We start from the raw sequence: 23005 nt of genomic DNA, 5'->3' as shown, positions 1-23005 counted from the left end.
TAAATTATAATATTATATCACTCTAGAAAGGCGTCCAGGCCCCTCTTGAACTCTTTTATCGAATTTGCCATCACCTCGTCCTCAGGCAGAGAGTTCCATAGTCTCACTACTCTTACAGTAAAGAACCCACTTTTATGACTGTGTAGAAACTTTCTTTCCTCTAGATGCAGAGGATGCCCCCTTGTTACAATCATAGTCCTGGGTGTAACTAGATGGGAGAGACCTCTGTATTGCCCCCTGATGCGTTCATTTATACATAGGTATTAGGTCACCCCTCAGACATCTTTTTTCTAAACTAAATAAACCCAATTTTGATAATCTCTCTGGGTATTGTAGTCTGACAATTCCATTTATTACTTTAGTTGCCTGTCTTTGTATCCACTCACGCTCAAAACTGTACACAATATTCCATGTGTGGTCTGACCAGTGACTTGTAAAAAGGAAGAACAATGTTCTAGTCATGTGCCCCTGGACCTCTTCTGATGTCCCCCATGATCTAATTTGCCTTGGTATCTGCTGTCTGACATTGGTTTTTCCAGTTGAGCTTATCCCTAACTAAGCCCCCAAGTCTTTTTCCATGTCAGTGTTCCCCCATGTGGTTTCCCATTTAGTGTGTAATGGTGACATGTATTTCCTCTGCCCATGTTCAAAACCTTACATTTATTAGTGTTAAGCCTCATTTGCCACTTTTCTGCCCAAGCCCACATATTTATGTATTAGTACAGTTTGCTCAGTGCACAATGCACAAAACTTGCATAGTTGACGATTAGACTGCGTTCTAATGTATTGCATGCTAGCTATCCATTTTTTTCTTTTAATGGGGTCCATCATGGTTCCCGTATTTTTAATGGTAAGACTAAGTCTAGCAATGCAGACTATGCTATTACTCGAATCAATATTTTTTATTGAATCCTCCAACAAAGAACATAACACAGATATGAGCAGAGCCTAAAAATACAGTCCAGGTATTGGATACATGCCTTTATTAACAACAAGGAGCTAACAATTTAAAGAAGCCAAATTTCTGGCTCCTCTTTGGATTTTCACACATTTTGTGACCTTGTTACCGAATTCGAAGGCGTAAACTTTCTTTAAACTAAGCATATATTGTAATTGCTGTTTATACAGCTGTAAAGTGGCTTTGGTATGATACAATGAGTGTAGAGGTAACCCACCACAATCTGTGGTTAGTGTCCGAACAAGGTATCTTGTTACACCTTAGGAATTAATGTATAGTATTCCAGGCTTATACTTCAGTCAGTCTCCTGGCTTACAACCATCCTTGTAGTTTTCCAAATGCAAGTCTGAGTGATTGTAAAATAATTCTCTTTTAATGTGAGCTGGTAAACTAAGGGAGTTTACTTATCAGATCTATTGCAGGGTCTGAAACCACAGGCCTTGACAGATCGCTCATGTTAGGCCATTTTTATTCATTCATCATGCACTGTCTGGGCAGAGCTTTACACTTCAGACATGGGTGCTTTGTGTCCCAGATTCCACATTGTAAGCAACCTTTCACTAAAAGCACTGAACACATTTGGACGTACTTCTGAAGAATAATGCTCAAAAATGTGCTGCAACCTTCTAAAGCCGCAGTCTACACTGCAACCCAACATAAACACTTAGGAATAAGAATCTTGTTTTCTAAACTTTATAGTTAAAAATGACAGCCTATTGCTATTGGCTATAGCTTTTGGGCATCAATTTATAAATAATCCCCGAACTTCTAAATAAAGTATCGTGGAATACTGTGAAAATATTTTAATTTCCGATACTTTTACTTGCACTGATGAAAGCTCACAAGTCTGGAATAGCCGTATACAAGTTGGAAAAAGCATCTCTATAATTATGAAGTATGCCAGTGCTGAACTGGACTGTTCTGCATACACGGTTAGCCACCAGAAAAATAATGGCCACAATCCAGAAGTGATGGCTAGACCCGTTGGTAATTGGGATTTATGATAAACACGATGATGTACAAATATGGGTGAATTAGAGGTTAACACTTTCTGACAGTGAGGGTGATCAATGAGTGGAACAGGTTGCCACAGGAGGTGTTGAGTTCTCCTTCATGGGAAGTCTTCAAACAGAGGCTGGACAGACATCTGTCTTGGATGATCTAGTGAATGTTGCACTGAGCAGGGGAGTGGACCCGATGACCCTGGAGGTCCCTTTCAACTCTATCATTCTATGATTCTAATATTCCTGGTGACTTAGGATGGTGAAGTGGTTAGAACAGTAAAGGGTTAAAGTGTACATATGCAGCACCTAAGCGGAATGCAGCAAAGTGGGGGAAGACTGCGAGGATCTCAAGATGGCGGTCACAGGTGGCTCTGCAATCTCTTCCGACTATGGCGGCAGAGATTCCACTCAGCAGTCGCACACTGACACAGAATGCCAAGTAATTTTACGGTATGCAATAAACGGGGTTCGTCACGGTGACGCAAACACTCCGATCTGGGACTAATGTGGTCAGTGGTGGGAAAATAATTTGACACCAATCCTGGATTGGATGGTATAATTAAACTGGGAGTGTACAGTTTACTTTCAGTAACTTGATTTAAACAGAGTTGTAAACAGCAGAGCAATACTCCTTACAATAGAACTGAAGCAGATGAATAGCATACACGTAGATATATACTTTTCTTCAAGTAATTCCAGACTCCTTCTCTCACCTTCGAGTATTTCTTGAAAATGCATTTTTGATAGAGGCTCTGCTAATTACTTAGATATTAGCTGTATCTTTACTTAATAAGTGTAATACAAGGTTGAAATCTCTATAACCAGATGGTGGCAACTACTTAGCAATACTCATTTACAAATCAGGGGCTTAACTAGTGCCAACTAGTAATCAAAGGCCCATATAGTAGTTATAAAGGCCCATATAGTTGTTATAAAGGCCTATATAGTAGAACTCCAATTAGTGTCCCTTTAGTTGCTGAAACCACTGATAGTTTTTATATAGTAGTCAGAGCCCCAAGTCAGTTCTAATATAGTATAATTAATTAACATATATGCTAGTTAGGGCTTAGTCAGACGGGCGTTTTTAGCCGCGATTTGCGCATGCGCATGCGTCCGGCGATTTTTAAAAACCATTGCTTTGCAATGGTATCGGACACATGAGCGCTTTTTATGCGCTCGTCCGATAAATTATAGAACAAAAAATCGCAGATCGCACCTATCTGCGATCTGCGATTCCTGTTCTCTTCTGTATATGCGCTCAATGGGGCCGGCGGCAGCAGCGCCGACCCCATTGAGAACATATAGAAGACAAATCATTCTTCTCTGCCACAGCTGTAACAGCTGTGGCAGAGAAGAACGATGTTTGCCCATTGAATTCAATGGAGCGGCAATACAGCCGCTCCATTGAAAGCAATGGGCTGCCGCCGTGCGCGGGGTAAATTGTCGGGAAGGGGTTAAATATATAAGCCCTTCCCTGCAATTCATCCTAAAATGTGTTAAAATAAAAAAAAATTGTATACTCACCTTTCCGCTGCAGCCGGAGTCCAGCCGCGGCCGCTGTCAGTTCTCCTGAACTGCTTCTCGGCACTATTCAGCCGGCGGGGCTTTAAAATCCCCGCCTGCTGAATGATCTGCCTCTGATTGGTCACAGCCCTGACCAATCAGAGGCTGAAAACACACACACCCATTCATGAATTCATGAATGGGTGAGTGACTGCTGCCTTAGGGGCAGGTCTGACTCACATCCATTCATGAATTCATGAATGGGTGTGAGTGAGGCATGCCTCTGATTGGCTCAGCGCTGAGCCAATCAGGGGGCAGGTCTGACTCACACCCCCTTCACACCCACTGCAGGACGGCCGCGCGGAGCTTCGGCTGCCGGCAGAAGGTGAGTATACAATTGTTTTTTATTTTAACACATTTTAGGATGAATTGCAGGTAAGGGCTTATATATTTAAGCCCTTACCGACAATTCATCCCGGGCTCGCCCGCAGCGCATTGCTTTCAATGGAGACGGCTGTATTGCCGTCTCCATTGAATGCACTGCGCTGGACAGCTCCGGCCCGTTTCTAATGAAACACGGCTAGGAGCAGTTTTACGGGCGATTTGCGGGCGACTTGCGCGCACCGGTCACGCGATTTGCGGATGCGCATCCGTCATGCGATCCACAAATCGCGCGAAAAAACGCCCGTCTGACTGAGCCCTAAGTCATCAACCGAACCCTATCCTTCCCAACTCCCTTATACATATGCAAGCTGGGCTCAGTATACAGGTGTTCTCAGTGGTGAGAGGAGTGTAAGTGTCCTTCTACGTGGGATGACTGTCAGGTTCTTCAGTGCCCGACAGCCGTACCAATGATTATAACTCCTGCACTTTCACACAGTGCTTGATAAAGGAGCAGATAGCTCGAAAATGTTTTGCACTCCATCACCCTCTTTTTGCACTTATCTTTGTTGTTTTTCACTTTTGTTTTCTTGTTTGTATGATTTTTTTATTTTGTGTTGTTCCTTCCTTGTGACAAATTCGGAATGGGATTTTGCTTGGACTACTGATACTGGTTGTTCATGTCATCTGACTACAGGGGGGTGTATTTTTGGATTGTTACTAACCCCCCCTCCTTCAAAATAAGTGATCTTCCTATGGTGTACTACATTCTAAATTTGCGTTTCAGTGCTTTGGGTTAGACCTCTGAGCACAGGGGATTTCTTCACTTATTCTAGTTTCTTTGATATTTGTCAGAGACTTTCACTGCATCTCAGGATCCTCCCTGCATCAGCCTGGCCTTTCAGATGTGCTCTGGCCAGAGTGTCCCCAACTTCATCCTTGTTGTGTTACCTTCTTGGACCTAAGGCGTGGTGGCCAACCCTTCTACAGGTTGAGCTGCACATGCCAGGTGAGTTCATCTTTCATGTAATAAACTTTTTTTTAATGCATTTTGTTCTTTTTTGCATTCTACCACCATTTTTCGAGGTGTTGTCTCTAAACACTTTGTACTTTCACACAGGAGTGACGATTATTTTTAAGAGAGGAAAAAACCAAGCTATGCCAACAAGTGAGGGATTCTTGCTCCCCTGCCCTGTTGGGTACTGTGTTTGCGTGGCACAATGCTCTTTTGTGCGAATACTCAGGCGACTATCATCCTGTGTAAAAGTACCCTAAGCTACCCCCTGACTTCTGATGTCAGCTTAAGGTCCTCTTAAACGGACCAATTTTTGGGCTTGAACGTTCCTGTGAACGCTCGTGCACCCAACAATTGGGCTATGGAAAGGGACCAAATCAGCCGATTAACAAATGAAAGTTTGTTCGTTGGCTCCTCGTTTAGTTTCAGTGAGCATAAAAATACTTACTGTTTGATGGTACATCTCTCTGCTGGAAAAGGGAGATGCACAGATGGCCTATGGGGACAAACAACTGTAGTAGCGATTATTCATTCCCATAGGCCAATTCCTTGGCTGAGAAATCAGCCTACGTAAAAGGACCACTGCCTCCGCAATAGGATCGGACATATTGAAATCCAAGTGCTAGTCTTACTCTTCCCTGACATCTAACCTCAGGGAAGAATTGAGAAGCCTTCATACACATTAGATAGTTGGTTGGTCTTGCCACAATCAATAAGTTCAGCTGACATCAATCTAATGTATATGGCCAATTTTAGATACTAGTTTGAGTTCATAATCAAACTCTGCCATGTTACCATTATATACCTTGTGCTGTGCTACTCCCCATGCATATTTAACAATAAACTAATAGCTGCCTATTAGCATTATGTTTGTCAAAGGGGTGTGTGAAAGCATTGAATTATATTTTATGCAGTAGTTTTGTGTGCTTAACATTTGTACCGTGTGCATAGCAAGAAGTACGTGCACAAAAGGCGCGCATTGTTTCACTAACAAGATATCAGACTTTGAGCATACAGCTTTGTCATAATTAACCTTTGTAATCACACATTCTGTAGACTTTGAATTGTTTACTTTGTGGGGGATGCCACACTATATAACCTCTTGCTTTGTTACAATAAAACAGAAGACTTGGAAAAGTCACTTGATTATTTCATATTGTATTCTTCTCTGATGCATCGAACAATATTTAGCCATACCTAATTGATAAGACTACAATACCTTGAGCATCACCTAAATTAAAGGCCCTTTTACACGCACCGATTATCGCTCAAAATTCGTTCAAACAGGCAAAAGTGAGCAATAATCATTACCTGTAAATGTGTGGCCGTCGTGCACTATTTGTTCGCTTGTCCTTTATCACTAAGTTTCAGCCTGCATAAGACTGGTCGTTTGTTTGTTTGCTTTTCGCTTCATTTAAATGGCATTTGTTCAGTTGTTTGAAGACTGAACAACTTGAGGGGAGGGGTGATTGTTTGCCTTGCAAAACACAATGCCTACTTGTTTACTCATGCCAGCAGAAGACAATAGCTTTTCTAAACACTAATTAAAAACCTGCTGAGCAGAAATTCCTTGTATAAACATACACCCACCTGTGCAAACATCATATGCAGAGTTTACTTTAGCTAATGAGGGAAATGGAGAGGATTTCAAACAATTATCTGTAGATTTAAATGCTCAGCATTTCTATGCAAAATAGTCGTTAATTTATTCAGTTGTTCATTCGTTCATACGATAATCGTTGTGTGTAAATGTGGGCTGAAGTGATTCCTTCAACAGCTGTGTCCCCACACAGTCTGGTACTGGCAGCATTGATTGTACAGTGTCAGACTGAGTAGTGACATAACCCCAACTGGTAACACCCAGATGTGAATTTATTCATAAGTTTCCAGGAGGACTTAGAGAGGTACACCCCAGCAGTGAGTCAGGTGCTCTTCAATTAGTTAAATTAAGAGATGTAAATACATGATTATATTTGATAACAACTATGAGATCGATAATTTTGTAATTTACCTTATTTGACTACTTATGTACTCTAGGAAGTGACAGGAAAAACACTACCTTTCATTTTGTAAGATGATGTGGTTTGTAGTTGTGCTGTGTATCTTACAGGGTGTGATAACTGTCACAAGACCAACTTATCAGTCTATCAAGATATTCTATTTCATGCGCCTAAGCATTGGTTGAATGACCGGTGCAGATGGAGGAGGTTTGTAACAGAAACATTTAATTCCATTGCAGAGAAGTGTGGTCTGACCTATTAACCCATTCCTGGTTTGAACAGAATAAAGGCCTGCTATAAGCAGTGGTAACTGGCTTGAAGCACAATACTTTTTTACTTTTTCCATTATGATAGACCTGACTAAGAATAGGAATTACAAAAGCAGTTAAGTAGAGATATGTTACTGCTTCAGGATATATGTAAGTGGCCAGTCCATACAGGTTTTAGGGTAGAGTGTTTGACCCAGACTCCGCTTGAGGACGGTGCAGACAATAACATGGACAGAGAACCAGAACAGGTGTTTACTCACTCAGGCAACAGGTATGGCGATTACAGTTTCAATGAGGGCAACAGGCTTAGCAAATACATATCTTTACAGAGGGAAATAACTTGACAGTTACACTACTGTATAGAGGAACACTACTTGACTGGTATATGTCTTTACAAAGGCAATAGCTTGGTGGTTTGTAACAACACAGTGTCTAACACACTACTTCAACTGGAGCAGAGTTGTAACAGCAATAATAATTAGTTTAAGTGTCTTTTGTAGATCATCTAGAGAACACTCGCATGATCCCTACTAGATGTGACTCGCTCTCTCTATTTATTTACACAGAAGTTGGTCTCCCACAAGTTGCAATTTCCAGGGCAGAACAGTGTGCCCGATTCTCCTAAGTTTCAGAACCATTCTCACAGCTCACTGTAGCCTAACTAGGGTGATGCAGCACTTATCCATGTGCTGCTCGTCTCTGCAGTGGTGCGCCTTAGTGACAAACACTACTCTAACCACTGGCATGAGCTGCTGTAAGCATCCTCCTTAAATAAATTGCCCCTACTCGTGGGGCGTACGTCACAATCTTAGTGCATCTGCACATGTGACCAAATACCCAGCCAGGATGCTCGCCAGATGCCTTACAGTTACAGTGTACAATTATCATAATTATTGCATTGTACATTTATACAGTTTTAACCAACAGCTTCAATTGCACTTCCTGTTCCTGTTATGGACAGGATCGGGCATAATAACAAGGAGCAGGAAGTGCAACAGAAGCATGGCGCTCCCATTGATTTCAATGGGAGTGAAGCTGGCACTCCCACTTTTTCCCCTGTTCATTGATGACGACGTCTGACCCCGCTGCCCTGCACTGATGATAATCAGCTGATGCACGGGGATCCAGAGCGGCGGATTACCATCTATCAACTCAAAAGGCCAGAATACCCCTTTCACTGCAGTGTACTACAGTGTTGTACTTTAAATAAGTCCTTGTAGAGTAGAAAGGGGAGACAATGTTTAGCTAAATTCTTCTTGTCTTGACCAGTGATTCATCCGTGTGAAGAGAAGCAATACGATTGCTGATCGGGAAATTTCTATTTGATATATGAAGTTAAGAACATATCCAACAAAACCATATAAGTTAGCTTGATGCAAGACATCGTTGAACAGGTAACTTAAAAAATACTTATTTGTTACTGGGAAAACCGAAATGTATTGGATATGGATTTGCATCACTTGCTAAAAAATGCTAGTTTTTTGCAAATATCATCATTGAGCTCAATAGCTCAGATATATTACGCAGTTTATGCCGGGTTTTATCATAAATTCCCCAAAAGTTCCAGGTAATGATATGCAACATTTTAGTGACAAAATTTGTAACTTTTCTTATTGCTTGCCAAACTTGGCAAAGAATTTGAAATGTGAGCAAGGTCTCCAAAAGAGACATAGTTTATTATGTTGAATTAGAGGAAAATTGTGCAAATGTCACTGTTCATAGCAGACTTGGGCATCATTTCCTAGCTATTAGACTTAAATATGTGCAAAATTTGAGAGGCATTCACTTTTTAATGAATTTGGTGTTAATTACTCCAGCGGCCTCCTTTACTTAGACTGGTGCACAAAGTGCCTTAGGAAAGACCAATTGTAATATACTCAGCTATTAAACCCTTTTTAGGCCATTTTCATGGTGCTGAAAAGTCACAAGTTTGTGACTAGGTAAATTCTCAGATTCAAACGTTATGGAGAGAATATACCAACCCTTTTATGACAGTTTTCTGGCATTAAATAAAAAATGCCTTTTGTGCTCTATTCTTCACTTTACTCAAAGTGGGCGATGATTAACAAAAGGGGTGTGACCTCACAGGCTCGTCAGATTTACTAAGATTTACATCAGAAGTTGGCGTAAATTATAATTTAAATCTATGTCAGCTCATAGCTGGCATAGATTCCAGTTTGTCGCAGGGCCTGGCCAGACATGTGCCAAGTTTATAAAGAGGCGTGAACCTCTTAGCAAACTTGGCACACTTCACCCTGTCTTTACCTAGTGCAGCACATAAAGTGTCAGTCTAAGTAAATTACCCCGTTTGTTTAAACTATTCATGTTTTACTAGTGCCCTGGATGTATTTAGTTGGACTCAGTGATGTATCGGACTATACACATGACTAGGGCAGCCAATCATGAGCCACAGTATGGACAATACATCACAGCAACTGTCTGCCTCCGTCACGTGTCCAGTATGAAATAAATAAGACTTGGCAACAGTCACATGACATCAGCCCCAGGTATTGCAGTTTATAACAATATAGATGGAACATAAAATGTTCCTGTATAGAAACCAGACACATAATGAAGTTATACGCCACATATTTAAAATGTACTGTATTTTCTGTACTAAACTAAAGACTAAAAGACATACCTTTTACAAGAGAATGCCTGGCTTAAAAGTATCTATGTCTTTTCATCCAATGACTGCTTCCATTTTAAGGCTTTATGCCAGTTTTCTGGCATAGAAAAGTTGCAAAATTTTGTGCAAAGTGTCGTAAAATAATGTCTTATATTTTAATTTCTTATAGTAATATACCATCAAGTGGACCGTTATTGCAATCACTGTATGTCAGATCACTGATCGTTATTGCAATCTCTGCATTGTGCGTGTTCAGATTGTGGAGGGAGAGCATGTTGCTCTGAGAGTAGCAGCAGTTTGTGGCGCTGTAAAGGGTCTGGTGCCGTCAAAGATTTCTGACGTGCTTGTCATGTGATAGCCAGGATTGGGGTCATGTGCTCCAGTTCCTCACGATAGTTTGGCCCATATCCCCCTGAGAAGGTATTACAAAATGTGCGTCAGGGAGCTTGGAGACAGATATTAGTCCACCATATGGGTATGGACTAATTATATTATGTTGCCTTATTGATCCCATAGAATGGCTCGTTATACCACCTGTGATTGCATTTGCACTTTCTATTTATTATGGGAGGTGCTATACAAATATTTATAATGTTGTGACTATAAACTTGTACTATGGGATCATTAAAGGGGTTGTCCTGCGAAAGCAAGTGGGGGTATACACTTCTGTATGGCCATATTAATGCACTTTGTAATGTACATTGTGCATTAATTATGAGCCATACAGAAGTTATTCACTTACCTGCTCCGTTGCTGGCGTCCTCGTCTCCATGGTGCCGTCTAATTTCAGCGTTTAATCTCCCGATTAGACGCGCTTGCGCAGTCCGGTCTTCTCCCTTCTGAATGGGGCCGCTCGTGCCGGAGAGCTGCTCCTCGTAGCTCCGCCCCGTCACGTGTGCCGATTCCAGCCAATCAGAAGGCTGGAATCGGCAATGGAACGCACAGAGCCCACGGTGCACCATGGGAGAAGACCTGCGGTCCACCGTGGGTGAAGATCCCGGCGGCCATCTTCGCAAGGTAAGTAAGAAGTCACTGGAGCGCGGGGATTCGGGTAAGTACTATCCGTTTTTTTTTTAAACCCCTGCATCAGGTTTGTCTCGCGCCGAACGGGGGGGCTATTGAAAAAAAAAAAACCCGTTTCGGCGCGGGACAACCCCTTTAAGTTTATACAGATAATTTAGGATTCTGCATGTAATGAGTATAGATGTCGGTTTGGTATGGATCTGCCTGTGGCTGTTTATATTCGGACATCACTAAATGGATATATTAATTGAATTTGCACTTGCACTTATATTAATAATCCACATATGGCAATATACTGGTATTATGAATTATTGGCTCACTATGGTGTGCTTGGGTAGTATATGTGTATAATTTATTTGAACATGTGAATGCAGCATTAAAAAAACGAGGTATTAATAAAGATATATAAATTGTAAATGAGAGGCTACAATCCCATTATGTGCCTGGCTTCTAGTTATATAGGAGCTGCTGCGAACCTTCTTAGTTAGGAGTGGGAGGTGTAAAACGAATGCACCTAGCCATGTTACGTAATTTAATGCCTTTGAGTCTGCTGGTAATAACTGCTCCTGTATAGAAGTCTGTGAATATATAGTTGCATTCATTTATGTTTTTAAGAGAGTAGGTGTCCTTCCCTCCCAGAAGAATCATATACGAAAAGGGAGTGGGTCCTCAGAAGAAAACATCACTACAAGGAAAATAAAGGTAAGACTTTCTTTTTCAGTACAATACATTTGGAACGTCTTTTTTTTACATTTTGTGTAAATTAAGAATAAAATACAAGTTTTCCCCCATCGTTCTGCACTCAGTACTCCATAATGACAAGGTGAAAACAGATGTTAGAAATCTTTGTAGATTTTTAAAAAATAAAAACCTAACATTTTGCATTGACATAAGTATTCACACCCTGTACTCACTACTTAGTTGAAGCACCTTTAGCAGCGATTACAGACTCCAGTCTTCTTAGGTCTGATGCCACAAGGTCTGCACACCTAGACTTGGAGGTATTCAGCTATTTTTCTCTGGAGATCCTCTCAAGATCTCTCATGTTGGATGGGGGCTGTCTGTGGACAGCCACTTGCAGATCTTTCCAGAGATGTTCGATTGGGTTCAAGTCCAGGCTCTGGCTGTACCACTAAAGGACATTCACAGATTTGTCCCTAAGCCCCTCTTGTGTTATCTTGGCTGTGTGCTTAGGGTCATTATCTTGTTGGAAGGTGAACCTTCTGCCCAGTCTGAGGGCTTTATTGAAGCCTTTTGTTCCTTCGGTGATAACTAGAGATGAGCGAACGTGTTCTTCCGAGCTTGATATTCGTGCGAATATTAGGGTGTTCGGGATGTTCGTTATTCGTAACGAACACCATGCGGTGTTCTGGTTATTTTCACTTCCTTCCCTGAGACGTTAGCGCGCTTTTCTGGCCAATTGAAAGACAGGGAAGGCATTACAACTTCCCCCTGTGACGTTCAAGCCCTATACCACCCCCCTGCTGTGAGTGGCTGGGGAGATCAGGTGTCACCCGAACATAAAAGTCGGCCCCTCCCGCGGTTCGCCTCAGATGCGGTGTGAGTTAGATGAGGGACAGTGCTGTTTATACCGGAGCTGCTGTAGGGAAAGAATTGGTAGTTAGTGTAGGCTTCAAGACCCCCCAAAGGTCCTTATTAGGGCCACTGATAACTGTGTGTTGGCTGCTGTTAGCAGTGGCAATTTTTTTTTTCTCAAAATCGCCTCTGCAGACCGTTGCACCCGGCATTAGGGACAGAAGTGCTGCATAGGCAGGGAGAGTGTTAGGAGTGAGTGTAGCCTTCAAGAACCTCAACGGTCCTTTCTAGGGCCATATTTATCCGTGTGCAGTACTGTCCAGGCTGCTGTTAGCTGTGCTGCATTTTTTTTTGCTTCTCAAAATCGCCTCTGCAGACCATTGCACCCTCCATTGATACTGCAGGGAAAGAATTGTATAGGCAGGGCGACAACACAGTTGTTATTCATTGAATATACGCAGTGCTGCCTTTTGGTGCCAAAAAACGGAAAATAATTAAATTTGTCCTGCCTCTGTCCGGCCTAACGCCGGTGGACACGTGTGAGCTGCGTCTGCAACCTGTAAAAATCAGACGCACCCAGCTACGCTTTACTGCTGGCTTCGCCATTTGCTTTCCTTAATTGGGAAAAAAATACCTGCTCTGCCAGAGTTATAATAACTCTGCTACCCTCACGTTCTGTGACACATAAGCAGGGACACAGCACAGTTATTAAACTTCTCATGTTCATTGAATATACGCAGTGCTGCCTTTTGGTGGAAAAAAACTGAAAACAAATCTATTTGTCCAGCCTCTGTCCGTCCTAAGGGCTGTGGACACGTGTGAGCTGCGTGAACAACATTGCTAAATCAGACGCACCCAGCTACGCTTTACTGCTGGCTTCGCCATTTGCTTTCCTTAATTGGGAAAAAAATACCTGCTCTGCCAGAGTTATAATAACTCTGCTACCCTCACGTTCTGTGACACATAAGCAGGGACACAGCACAGTTATTAAACTTCTCATGTTCATTGAATATACGCAGTGCTGCCTTTTGGTGGAAAAAAACTGAAAACAAATCTATTTGTCCAGCCTCTGTCCGTCCTAAGGGCTGTGGACACGTGTGAGCTGCGTGAACAACATTGCTAAATCAGACGCACCCAGCTACGCTTTACTGCTGGCTTCGCCATTTGCTTTCCTTAATTGGGAAAAAAATACCTGCTCTGCCAGAGTTATAATAACTCTGCTACCCTCACGTTCTGTGACACATAAGCAGGGACACAGCACAGTTATTAAACTTCTCATGTTCATTGAATATACGCAGTGCTGCCTTTTGGTGGAAAAAAACTGAAAACAAATCTATTTGTCCAGCCTCTGTCCGTCCTAAGGGCTGTGGACACGTGTGAGCTGCGTGAACAACATTGCTAAATCAGACGCACCCAGCTACGCTTTACTGCTGGCTTCGCCATTTGCTTTCCTTAATTGGGAAAAAAATACCTGCTCTGCCAGAGTTATAATAACTCTGCTACCCTCACGTTCTGTGACACATAAGCAGGGACACAGCACAGTTATTAAACTTAGATAATTCATTCACTAGAGGCAGTGGGGCCTTTCGTTTTCCAAAAAGGGCAAAAATTATATTTGGCCTGCAGTCTTGCGCCAATTTATTTCCTGCCTGTGAAATCAAATCACTGGTAATACAGCATGCTGAGGGGTAGGGGTAGGCCTAGAGGACGTGGACGCGGCCGAGGACGCGGAGGGCCAAGTCAGGGTGTGGGCACAGCCCGAGCTCCTGATCCCGGTGTGTCGCAGCCGACTGCTGCGCGATTAGGAGAGAGGCACGTTTCTGGCGTCCCCACATTCATCGCCCAATTAATGGGTCCACGCGGGAGACGGTTATTAGAAAATGAGCAGTGTGAGCAGGTCCTGTCCTGGATTGCAGAAAGTGCTTCGAGCAACCTATCGTCTACCCGCAGTTCTGCGCCGTCCACTGCTGCCAATCCGAATCCTCTGTCTGCTGCTCCTCCTTCCTCCCAGCCTCCTCACTCCACTACAATAACACCTGCTCAGGAGCGGGAACACTCCCAGGAACTGTTCTCGGGCCCCTGCTTAGATTGGGCAGCAGCGGTTCCTCTCCCACCAGAGGAGTTTATCGTCACTGATGCCCAACCATTCGAAAGTTCCCGGGGTCCGGGGGAAGAGGCTGGGGACTTCCGCCAACTGTCTCAACAACTTTCTGTGGGTGAGGAGGACGATGACGATCAGACACAGTTGTCTTGCAGTGAGGTAGTAGTAAGGGCAGTAAGTCCGAGGGAGCAGCGCACAGAGGATTCGGAGGAAGAGCAGCAGGACGATGAGGTGACTGACCCCACCTGGTGTGCAACGCTTACTCAGGAGGACAGGTCTTCAGAGGGGGAGTCAAGGGCATCAGCAGGGCAGGTTGCAAGAGGCAGTGCGGTGGCCAGGGGTAGAGGCAGGGCCAGACCGAATAATCCACCAAGTGTTTCCCAAAGCGCACCCTCGCGCCATGCCACCCTGCAGAGGCCGAGGTGCTCTAAGGTCTGGCAGTTTTCCACAGAGACGCCTGACGACCGACGAACAGTGGTGTGCAACCTTTGTCGCGCAAAGCTCAGCCGGGGAGCCAACACCAACAGCCTCACCACCACCACCATGCGCAGACATATGATGGCCAAGCACCCCGCAAGGTGGGACGAAGGCCGTTCAACGCCTCCGGTTTGCACCCCTGCCTCTCCCCCTGTGCCCCAACCTGCCACTGAGATGCAACCCCCCTCTCAGGACACAGGCACTACCGTCTCCTGGCCTGCACCCACACCCTCACCTCCGCTGTCCTCGGCCCCATCCAGCAGTGTAGTTCAGCGCACCGTCCAGCCGTCGCTTGCGCAACTGTTGGAGCGCAAGCGCAAGTACGCCGCCACGCACCCGCACGCTCAAACGTTAACCGTCCGCATAGCAAAATTCATCAGCCTTGAGATGCTGCCGTATAGGGTTGTGGAAACGGAGTCCTTCAAAAGTATCATGGAGGCGGCGGCCCCGCGCTACTCAGTTCCCAGTCGCCACTACTTTTCCCGATGTGCCGTCCCAGCCCTGCACGACCACGTCTCCCGCAACATTGTACGCGCCCTCACCAACGCGGTTACTGCCACGGTCCACTTAACTACGGACACGTGGACAAGCACAGGCGGGCAGGGCCACTACATCTCCCTGACGGCACATTGGGTGAATTTAGTGGAGGCTGGGACAGAGTCAGAGCCTGGGACCGCTCACGTCCTACCCACCCCCAGAATTGCGGGCCCCAGCTCGGTGGTGGTATCTGCGGAGGTGTATGCTTCCTCCACTAAAGCACCCTCCTCCTCCTCCTCCTCCTCCTCTGTCTCGCAATCAAGATGTGTTAGCAGCAGCATGTCGCCAGCAGTCGGTGTCGCGCGGTGTGGCAGCACAGCGGTGGGCAAGCGTCAGCAGGCCGTGCTGAAACTACTCAGCTTAGGCGATAAGAGGCACACGGCCCACGAACTGCTGCAGGGTCTGACACAGCAGACCGACCGCTGGCTTGCGCCGCTGAGCCTCCAACCGGGCATGGTCGTGTGTGACAACGGCCGTAACCTGGTGGCGGCTCTGCAGCTCGGCAGCCTCACGCACGTGCCATGCCTGGCTCACATCTTTAATTTGGTGGTTCAGCGGTTTCTGAAAAGCTACCCACGCTTGTCAGACCTGCTCGTAAAGGCGCGCCGGCTCTGCGCACATTTCCGCAAGTCCCACACGGACGCTGCCACCCTGCGCACCCTGCAACATCACTTTAAGCTGCCAGTGCACCGACTGCTGTGCGACGTGCCCACACGGTGGAACTCTACGCTCCACATGTTGGCCAGGCTCTATGAACAACGTAGAGCTATAGTCAAATACCAACTCCAACATGGGCGGCGCAGTGGGAGTCAGCCTCCTCAATTCCTTTCAGAAGAGTGGGCCTGGTTGGCAGACATCTGCCATGTCCTTGGTAATTTTGAGGAGTCTACCCAGGTGGTGAGCGGCGATGCTACAATCATTAGCGTCACCATTCCTCTGCTATGCATCTTGAGAAATTCCCTGCAAACCATAAAGGCAGCTGCTTTGCGCTCGGAAACGGGGGCGGGGGAAGACAGTATGCCGCTGGATAGTCAGGGCACCCTCCTGTCTATTTCTCAGCGCGTACAGGAGGAGGAGGAGGAGCATGAGGAGGATGAGGAGGAGGGGGAAGAGACAGCTTGGGCCGCTGCTGACGGTACACCGGCTGATTGCCTGTCATCCTTTCAGCGTGTATGGCCTGAGGAGGAGGAGGAGAAGGAGGAGGAGGAGGAGGATCCTGAAAGTGATCTTCCTAGTGAAGACAGCCATGTGTTGCGTACAGGTACCCTGGCACGCATGGCTGACTTCATGTTAGGATGCCTTTCTCGTGACCCTCGCGTTGCACGCATTCTGGCCACGACGGATTACTGGGTGTACACACTGCTCGATCCACGGTATAAGGAGAACCTGCCCACTCTGATTCCCGAAGAGGAAAGGGGTTCGAGAGTGTTGCTATACCACAGGACCCTTGCGGACAAGCTGATGGTAAAATTCCCAGCCGACAGCGCTAGTGGCAGAAGGCGCAGTACCGAGGGCAAGGTAGCAGGGGATGTGCGTAGATCGAGCAGCATGTACATCCCAGGCAGTGCAACAGTCTTTAAGGGCCTGGCCAGCTTTATGGCTCCCCACCAAGACTGTGTCACCGCTCCCCAGTCACGGCTGAGTCGGCGGGAGCACTGTAAAAGGATGGTGAGGGAGTACGTAGCGGATCGCACGACCATCCTCGGTGACGCCTCTGCCCCCTACAACTACTGGGTGTCGAAGCTGGACACGTGGCCTGAACTAGCGCTGTATGCCCTGGAGGTGCTTGCTTGTCCTGCGGCTAGCGTCTTGTCGGAGAGGGTGTTTAGTGCGGCTGGGGGAATCATCACAGATAAGCGTAGCCGCTTGTCAACCGACAGTGCCGACAGGCTAACACTCATCAAGATGAACAAAGGCTGGATTTCCCCAGACTTCTGTTCTCCACCAGCGGACAGCAGCGATACGTAAGCAATACGTAGGCTGCACCCGCGGATGGAAGCTACGTTCTCTCTCACCATCCAAAACGGGGACATTTCTGCTTCATCAATCTGTGTCTAATATTCCTCCTCCTCCTCCTCCTGCTCCTCCTCCTGAAACCTCACGTAATCACGCTGAACGGGCAATTTTTCTTAGGGCCACAAGGCTCACTCAAATAATTTTTCAGAACAATTTTTATAAGTTTCAATGCGCTTAAAAGCGTTGGAACTTTAACTTGAACCAATTTTTCGTTACACTGGGCTGCCTCCAGGCCTAGTTACCACTTAAGCCACATTAACCAAAGCGATTCACCTGCCATCTTGGTTGGGCATGGCCAATTTTTACTGAGGTACATTAGTACTGTTGGTACACCAATTTTTTGGGGCCCTCACCTACAGTGTAATCATAGTAATTTCTATGTTCTTCGCCTGCACTCATGGTACAGAAAGGTGTGTGGGGTTGGCCTACAGTTTAGCTACATAAATGTAACTTGTGCCTTGGCTATACTAAGGCTACTGAAATGGAACGAAGACTGCGCTCCCGCTATACTGCTGCTTCAGAATTGTTAATGGGGCCTGTCCTGAGTGCTACTATTGCTTACATGGAACGAAGACTGCGCTCCCGCTATACTGCTGCTTCAGAATTGTTAATGGGGCCTGTCCTGAGTGCTACTATTGCTTACATGGAACGAAGACTGCGCTCCCGCTATACTGCTGCTTCAGAATTGTTAATGGGGCCTGTCCTGATTGCTACTATTGCTTACATGGAACGAAGACTGCGCTCCCGCTATACTGCTGCTTCAGAATTGTTACTGGGGCCTGTCTTGAGTGCTACTATTGCTGACATGGAACGGACACGTGGAGAGGACACGTAGTGCCTCAAAAACATCCCCCTCCTCCTCCAACAGGGAAAACATTCTTGGCAAATGCCTTTGCATTGGTTCGTCTGGTGGCAGTCCAAGAATTTCACCTTTACCGACACAACAAGAGAGCCCCCACACCATCCCCCCGCCACGGCCCACTTAATCCTGGCCACATTCCGAAAACCAACAAAATACAACCGTGCTACTAGGTCCGCAGTCACCACCACATTACCACCAACGCGGTTACTGTTAAGGTGCATATAACCACGGACACGTGGAGAGGACACGTAGTGCCTCAAAAACATCCCCCTCCTCCTCCAACAGGGAAAACATTCTTGGCAAATGCCTTTGCATTGGTTCGTCTGGTGGCAGTCCAAGAATTTCACCTTTACTGACACAACAAGAGAGCCCCCACACCATCCCCCCGCCACGGCCCATTTAATCCTGGCCACATTCCGAAAACCAACAAAATACAACCGTGCTACTAGGTCCGCAGTCACCACCACATTACCACCAACGCGGTTACTGTTAAGGTGCATATTACCAGTCTGACTGGGGCATGCAGACACCTTGACAGAATGAATAGTGTGTGGCACATAGCTTCCCCATTGCTATGCCCACGTGTGCAGCTCCTGATGGCGGTGGCACAGGATTCTATTTCTCATTGCTTCTGTACAGCATTGTGGGCTATCGCCCCGCCCCTATTAAAGAGGGTCGCTGCCTAGCCGTGCCAACCCTCTGCAGTGTGTGCCTGCGGTTCCTCCTCATGGCAGACGCACTTCTAAATAGACATGAGTGTGGCGTGGCATGAGGGCAGCTGAAGGCTGCGCAGGGACACTTTGGTGTGCGCTGTGGGGGGGAGGGGGGGCGGTTGGGCAGCATGTAACCCAGGAGAAGTGGCAGTGGAGTGTCATCCAGGCAGTGATTGTGCTTTGTTGTAGCTAGTGTGGTGCTTAGCAAAGGTATGCCATGCTAATGAGGGCTTTTCAGAAGTAAAAGTTGTTGGGAGGGGGGGGGGGGGGCCCACTCTTGCCGGTATTGTGGCTTAATAGTGGGACCTGTGAACTTGAGATGCAGCCCAACATGTAGCCCCTCGCCTGCCCTATCCGTTGCTGTGTCGTTCCCATCACTTTGTTGAATTGCCCAGATTTTCACACATGAAAACCTTAGCGAGCATCGGCGAAATACAAAAATGCTCTGGTCGCCCATTGACTTCAATGGGGTTCGTTGTTCGAAACGAACCCTCGAGCATCGCGGGAAGTTCGTTCCGAATAACGAACACCCGAACATTTTGGTGTTCGCTCATCTCTAGTGATAACCTAAGATAATATAGCTGATCACCTAAGGAACAAAAGGCTTCAATAAAGACTTATGAAACACCCTGTGAACCCTCCATGTAGCTGGCAAATTAAGTTCATAAGCCAGAGGATTCACTACCCACGTGAAGACAAAGAGCCCCACGAAACGTGGTGCCAATTTTAAAGACGGAAGCTTTAATTTGAGATTTTTAGAAGACAGGTATACCTTCTGTACCATCCTGTAAGGTTCAGACACTGACAGACTCTTCCCACTATGCAACTGCATATGAGCCCCCGTTGCTTCCAGGTTTTTCTGTACTTCTTTCCATACTCACTGCAGCGTATCTGTGGCAACATCAACTGCAGGACAGGCAGATGGAGTAGGAATAGCCGTAAGGAAGAGAGGATGCTGCCCATATACATAAAAGAATGGAGACACCCCAGTAGAACAAGTGCAATTGTTTAGCGCAAACTCTGCCAACGGCAATAATTCTGCCCACCGATGAGCTTTTTCACTGGCAAATAACCGTAAATATTGCACTAAATCCTGGTTCTTCCACTCAGTCTGACCATTAGTTTGTGGGTGGGAGGCTGACAAGAAGGAAAGCGACGTTTCCAGGTTTTTGCAGAAGGCTCGCCGAAACTGCGCAACAAACTGAACCTCGTGATCCAATACAATGTTCTCGGGAACCCCATGTAGACAAATGATTTCTTTCACAAAAATCTTGGAAAATTCTATTGCCGAAGGTAGCTTTTTTAACACCACAAAATGTGCCATTTTTGAGAATCGGTCTACAACCACTAAAATAGTGCTGTACTTCTGAGATTCTGGTAGACCGGTGATAAAATCTACTGATAACTGCGATCACAGACAAGAAGATACCGGTAACGATCTGAGAGGCCCTTCTGGACGACGACGACGACGACTTTTACTGCGTACACAGACAGAGCATCCCTTAACAAAGTCGCGAATCTCCTGAGACATGCTTGGCCACCAGAAGTGTCTAGAACAAAGATCCAGAGTACCCTGAACCCCCGGATGGCCTGCGAAAACCGATGAGTGAGATTCTTCAATGAGGGAGCGTCCTGCTGACCGTTCTGTAGTTGAGGGACGAGGTCGGTTTCTATAGCTGCTACCACCACCCCAGGTGCCAAGATATTCTCGGGAGTCATAGTCTCACTTTCCGGTGCCCCAAAACTCCGGGACAGGGTGTCCACCTTCACGTTCTTCTCTCCTGGGATATATTTCACGACAAAATTAAACCTGGCAAAAAATAACGCCCACCTGGCCTGCCGAACAGTGAGTCTTTTAGCATTGGCGAGATATACCAAGCTCTTGTGATCAGTGTATACGGTAATGGGGTGTCTAGCCACCACAAGATGGTGTCGCCACTCTTCTAAAGCCCACTTGATTGCCAATAACTCACGGTTCCCCACGTCGTAATTACATTCCGCCGAATTAAACTTCCGTGAGAAGAACGCACATGGACTTTACCCGGATCTCCTGCTGACCTCCTGAGACAAAACCATCCCTGCCCCCACCTCGGACGCCTCGACTTCAATAAAAAACGGTTGCCGCGCATCCGGCTGTACTAACACCAGGGTAGTGGAAACGCCCTTTTTAGATTACTAAAAGCCTTTAGGGCCTCTGGTGACCATCTTACCAAGTCGCCCCCCTTTTTGGTAAGATCAGTCAGGGGTTGGGCAATAACTGAGTAGTTTTTAATGAATTTGTGGTAAAAATTTGCGAAACCCAAAAATCGCTGGACAGCTTTTAGGTTGTCTGGTCTGACCCATTGGGAGATTGCAGCCACTTTATCAGATTCCATTTGAATCTCCGTGGGTGAAATCACATAACCCAGGAAAGACACTTGTTTAGTACCAAATATGCATTTTTTCAACTTGACAAAAAGTTGGTATTCACGCAAGCGGGTAAGAACCAACCTCAGGTGCTGCACATAGGAATCTCAGTCCGGTGAGTAGACCAGAATGTCATCCAGATATATGACCATAAATACCTAACTGTTTGTGAGGGGGGAAAAAATAAAAAAAATTAAAAAATTTGTGACCGGTTGCGCATAAGTGTCAGCGGGTAAAAGGTTGCTTGAGAGCGGCAGCGTGTGAGTGGTTGCACAGAGGCAGCAGCATGTGAGTGGTTGCACAGAGGCAGCAGCGTGTGAGGGGTTGCAGCAGCGGGTGAGGGGTTGCAGCAGCAGGTGAGCGGTTGCAGCAGCAGGTGAGCGGTTGCAGCAGTGGGTGAGCGGTTGCAGCAGTGGGTGAGCGGTTGCAGCAGTGGGTGAGCGGTTGCAGCAGTGGGTGAGTGGTTGCAGCAGCGGGTCAGCGGTTGCAGCAGCGGGCCAGCGGTTGCAGCAGCAAGTCAGCGGTTGCAGCAGCGGGTCAGCGGCTGCAGCAGTGGGTCAGCGGCTGCAGCAGCGGGTCAGCGGTTGAGCGGTTGCAGCAGCGTGTCAGCGGTTGTAGCAGCGTGTGAGCGGAGTGTGAACAAGTCTATCTTCACTACTTCCACAAGTAAATTGTAGATCCCCATTAGGATGAGCTCCATGTCTGGCAATGTCATCCAGTGTGCTACTTGTGCAATGTATGCGGTCCTTGATCAGCCGATCGAGGGTGCATACTGTTGCGCAAGATGCATGCACGTCGCACATTTAGAAGCCAAAATTCTGGATCTAAATCAGCAACTGGCAACACTGAGAGCCATTGACATCATGGAAAGGAGTTTGGTGCTCACTGAGCAGACACTCGCTGGGGTAGAGGCGGGGGCGGACGGTAGTATGGAAGTGCAGGGGGAGCAGGCAGTCAGCTGGGTGTCAGATAGAAGGAGGCGTAGAGGGAATAGATCCAGGGAGGCTGGTCCTGAACTGGCACAACCCAACATGTCTGCAACGTTGGCAGATGAGGGCGATGCCATTACAGAGCCAGCACAGCTGCAGCACGACATGCCCTCTGAACGCCAGGGGGATGACTGCTCCAGTGAGACGGGAACGGGGAGTGCAGGGCAGGCTAGACAGGTTCTAGTGGTGGGGGACTCAATTATTAGGGGGACAGAGAGGGCAATCTGCCATAAAGACTGGGATCGTCAAACGGTGTGTTGTCTTCCTGGCGCTTGAGTTTGACACATCGCGGATTGGATTGACAGATTACTGGGAGGGGCTGGTGAGGATCCAGCAGTCATGGTGCACGCTGGCACCAATGAACAAGTTAGAGGTCAATGGAGGGCCCTCAAAAATGATTTCAGGGACCTAGGGTCCAAGCTCAGGGCGAGGACCTCCAAGGTAGTTTTTTCGGAAATACTACCTGTACCTAAAGCCATGCTAGAAAGGCAGCAGGATCTTAGGGAGGTAAACAAGTGGCTTCGGAGTTGGTGTAAGAAGGAGAGATTTGGGTTCCTGGAGAACTGGGCTGACTTTGCTGTCGGCT

At 46.5% G+C, this 23005-nt stretch overlaps 1 protein-coding gene across 1 annotated transcript in view; it reads left to right on the top strand.

Moving 5' to 3' along the window:
• LOC136620754 (myosin-6-like) overlaps positions 1-23005 on the top strand; it is a 101740-nt gene that overhangs the window by 47207 nt on the left and 31528 nt on the right. Inside the window, exons 2-3 of the mRNA XM_066595723.1 lie at positions 8400-8524; positions 11398-11484. Coding sequence (XP_066451820.1) covers positions 8504-8524; positions 11398-11484 — 108 coding nt within the window. The 5' untranslated portion in view covers positions 8400-8503. The remainder of the gene's footprint in view (positions 1-8399; positions 8525-11397; positions 11485-23005) is intronic.

This window comes from Eleutherodactylus coqui, chromosome 3, assembly GCF_035609145.1.
Source record: "Eleutherodactylus coqui strain aEleCoq1 chromosome 3, aEleCoq1.hap1, whole genome shotgun sequence".
Lineage (NCBI taxonomy): Eukaryota > Metazoa > Chordata > Amphibia > Anura > Eleutherodactylidae > Eleutherodactylus > Eleutherodactylus coqui.
The sequence above is the reverse complement of the archived record's forward strand: the minus strand, read 5'-3'. Positions and strand labels throughout refer to the sequence as shown.